General features: G+C 41.9%; 1 protein-coding gene across 1 annotated transcript; it reads right to left on the bottom strand.

Moving 5' to 3' along the window:
- Positions 1 to 333: 333 nt before the first annotated feature.
- On the bottom strand, positions 334 to 1,551 carry LOC147114044 (heterogeneous nuclear ribonucleoprotein A1-like). The gene has a single exon (XM_085995583.1). The coding sequence runs from the start codon at positions 1,504 to 1,506 to the stop codon at positions 532 to 534; it is 975 nt and encodes a 324-aa protein (XP_085851709.1). The 5' UTR covers positions 1,507 to 1,551; the 3' UTR covers positions 334 to 531.
- Positions 1,552 to 3,508: the final 1,957 nt, after the last annotated feature.

Below are 3,508 nucleotides of genomic sequence, written 5' to 3'. Positions count from 1 at the left end.
ATATATCCACCAATCACAAGCACTTCCTGCTTCTCCTCCACAGTCAGTCTTTGAACACGTTTCCAGATTCTAATCAAATATCTCTTCAGTTTTACACTTTCAAATTCCAGCCACACCAATACCAAAAGACAGGAGGCAAGTCAGGATTTAGCCTCAGGATCTTAAATGCAATCATTCAACATCACGAGAGTATAAAGTGGTTGCACAGTCTTTCTTCCAATGAAATGGGACATCTTGTACTTGCTGGCTAATTTTCCAGGTGTTTAAAATGCTCAAACTCCTAATCAAAAATCAGTAATTTTTCAGATTTACCAAGTTAAGCTAGACAGAATGTAAACTGAATTGTTTTTATTGTGAAAAAAGTATACAATTATCCTTGATTAGTTGAATACATTATGTAGCTTTACAGCTACTTCTGTGTACATATCAAATACGTCCCCCTTACACATTTTACACACAATTCACTTAGCTTCATAGCCATTCGTGTACAAATCAAATACTTCCCCCTTACACATTAAATTCATGCGCATGTTAAAAGGCATATCCACCAAAATCTCTGTTTCTACTTCTATTGCTAACACCATAATCTCCCCTGTAGGGTCCAGCACCATATTTATCCATACCGCCCCCTCCTCTCATGGGGCCATAGTGGGACTGCTCAGGGGAATAGTTCCCAAAGTTATCAAAGGCATCGTCGAATTGTTCATTATTGTATCCTCTTTCTCCGCCACCATAGCTCGCAAAGCTATAATCCCGAATTCGATCACCATAACTTCCGCCTGAAAAGGAACGGTCACGTCGAGGATACCCCCCATCACCATAAACGTCTCCTCGATTTCCTCTATCATTGTAGTAGCCGCCTCCGCCGCCTTGGGCACCATACCCGGCTGAATTTCCAAAATTGCCATCACTCCGGCCGTTTCTTTGGGTAAAGTTGCCAGCTCGACCGCGAGGTCTACTTCCGCTCTGCATTTCTAACTTCGACAAACCTTTCTTGACTTCACACCGGTAGCCATTAATCATGTGGTACTTCTGTATAACCGCTTTATCAACAGAATCATGGTCATCGAAGTACACAAAGGCAAAGCCTCTTTTCTTGCCAGTTTCTCGGTCACAGATCACATCTACTTTTTCAATCATGCCATAGTCTGAGAAGTAGCTTTGTAAATCATTCTCATCAAGATTATCTTTTATACCGCCAACAAAGATCTTCTTTACCTTCATGTTGAAGCCAGGTTTGTTTGAGTCTTCCCTCGGCACAGCCCGCTTCAGATCCACCGTGCGGCCATCTAAGACATGAGGCCTAGCAGCCATTGCAGCATCCGCCTCGCTCGGCGAAGAGTATGTGACAAACCCAAAGCCTCGAGGGCGCCTGGTGATTGTATCTTGTACTACAACACAGTCAGTGAGTTGCCCCCATTGCTCAAAATGGTTTCTTAGGTTGCCTTCCACCGTTTCAAAGCTGAGCCCGCCAACAAATAGCTTACAGAGCTGTTCCTTCGCCATGTTGCACAACGGCTTTCACTACACACTGCAGGAGACTGACTGCTTGCCTAATGAGCGCTTTATAAAGCGGCTGCGTGGGGGGCGTGGCCTCGCCTTGGCCGCGTCCTCCTGATTGGCCAGTTTCTGGCTGCTCGGTAACTCAGCCCCATTCTGTGCTGCAGGTCATCAGTCTGTCTGTTCCATTGTCCTCAGCAGAAATATTAACAGCAGATAGTTGCTTTGGAGTGATTGCCTCAAATTGCAACATTTAGTAGTGCTTGCTTGCAATGCAGTACTGTACTATAACAACAAATATTAACCTTTGTAACAGGTATGATTAACTGTTCAGACTTTTTAGCAAGTTTCTTTTTGCAATTTGCTGTAAATTAGCCCTGCCTGATACCTTTCCTGAATCAGTGCAAGAGACATCATTGTTACAAAAAAAATAAAGCGATATTATGCACTGCTAGAGTTTTATGCCTGCCTTTCTCTGATCGGTTTTATTTGGAGAGTAATTTAACTGCACTAGTTCGACTGTCAATGCTAGTGTAAAGCCTACATCAAGAACAGCTCAGAGAGTGCCGTTATTGGTGTGGGAGAGAAGAAACACTTTCTGAATCACCACAGAAATATATTTTTCACAAGTAGAGATATTCAGAATTACAGGTAATGGCAACAGTGGATTAGAAATGTAACTTGTGAAAAATAAATATCTCACAACACTTGTGTATATCCCAAAAAGTTGATTTTCTGAAATATCTCAAACTTTAATCCCCCCTCTCCAGCACCACAATCATGTTCCCTGTACTGCCTATAGTTTCTTTAATAGTCTCCCAAAATTCCTATTTGCACCAAATGAATATACCATTGTATGTGCAGCATTTAACAGCTCTTAAAATAACAAATTCTATCGTAATAAAGACATCAACCTTACCTTCTCATATTTAATCTCTCATCAAAAGCTTTTGGCCTCCATGTTTTACTGTAAAACATCATGCCATCATTGGGGCATTGTCATCTTCTCCATTTGTGTTAGAAGGAATCTATTAGAATATCACTACAAGCAATAGTGCAGGGTAATATATTAAATAAAGCAGTTGTGCTGTAGGTGTACTGGTTGAAGTTTTTTTTAAACTTTCAAAATATATAAAATAAGCTTAAAGTCAAGGGCAGCTCATTAATCCACATGTGCCATTATTAGAACAAAAAAGAAAATACTGCAAATGCTGGAAATCTGAAATAAAAACAAAATGCTGGAGAAACTCAGCAGGTCAGGCAGCATCTGTGAAGAGAGAAACAGAGTTAACGTTTCAGGTCGATGACCTTTTGTCAGAACTGGAAAATAGCAGGAAATGGAACAGATTTTTAAGCAAGTGTAGGAGCTGGGAAATGGGGGAGGGGATGAAAGAACAAAAGGGAATGTCTGATAGGATAGAAGGCAAAAGAGGTTAAGAGACATTAAGATATTCAAGGCAAAAGGAGATGTAATGGGACAGGTTAAGAAACAAAGGACGGCTCTAGATGAAGTGTAAATTGCGCTGGCAGAAAGACAGCTGCCATGTGGGAAGAAAAAAGATAGTGTGTGTATGTATATATTTATTATATAAATAAAATGATAGGGGCTGAGGTTATGATCTGAAATTGTTGCGTCCAGAAGGTTGTAAAGTGCCTAATCGAAAGAGGAGGTGCTGTTCCTCGAGCTTACATGGAACAATGCAAGAGGGCGAGGACCGAGTGGAGTGGTGAATTAAAATGACAGCTGACTGGAAGCTCGGGGTCCCCCTTACAAACTGACCGGAAGTGTTCCGCAAAGCGGTCACCCAATCTGCGTTTGATCGCCCCAATGTAGAGGAGACCACATCGTGAGCAGCGAATATAGTATACTAAATTGCAAGTACAAGTAGTAAATCGTTGTTTCACCTGGAAGGGTTGTTTGGGGCCCTGGACAGTGGGAAGGAGAGAGGTATAATGACATGTGTTGCATCTCCTGCGCTTGCACGGGAAGGTGCCGGGCGAAAGGGAA

This window comes from Somniosus microcephalus, chromosome 8 (assembly GCF_052327205.1).
Source record: "Somniosus microcephalus isolate GS21.2 chromosome 8, FLI_Smic_1.0, whole genome shotgun sequence".
NCBI lineage: Eukaryota > Metazoa > Chordata > Chondrichthyes > Squaliformes > Somniosidae > Somniosus > Somniosus microcephalus.
This window is presented reverse-complemented; position numbering and strand designations above follow the sequence as displayed.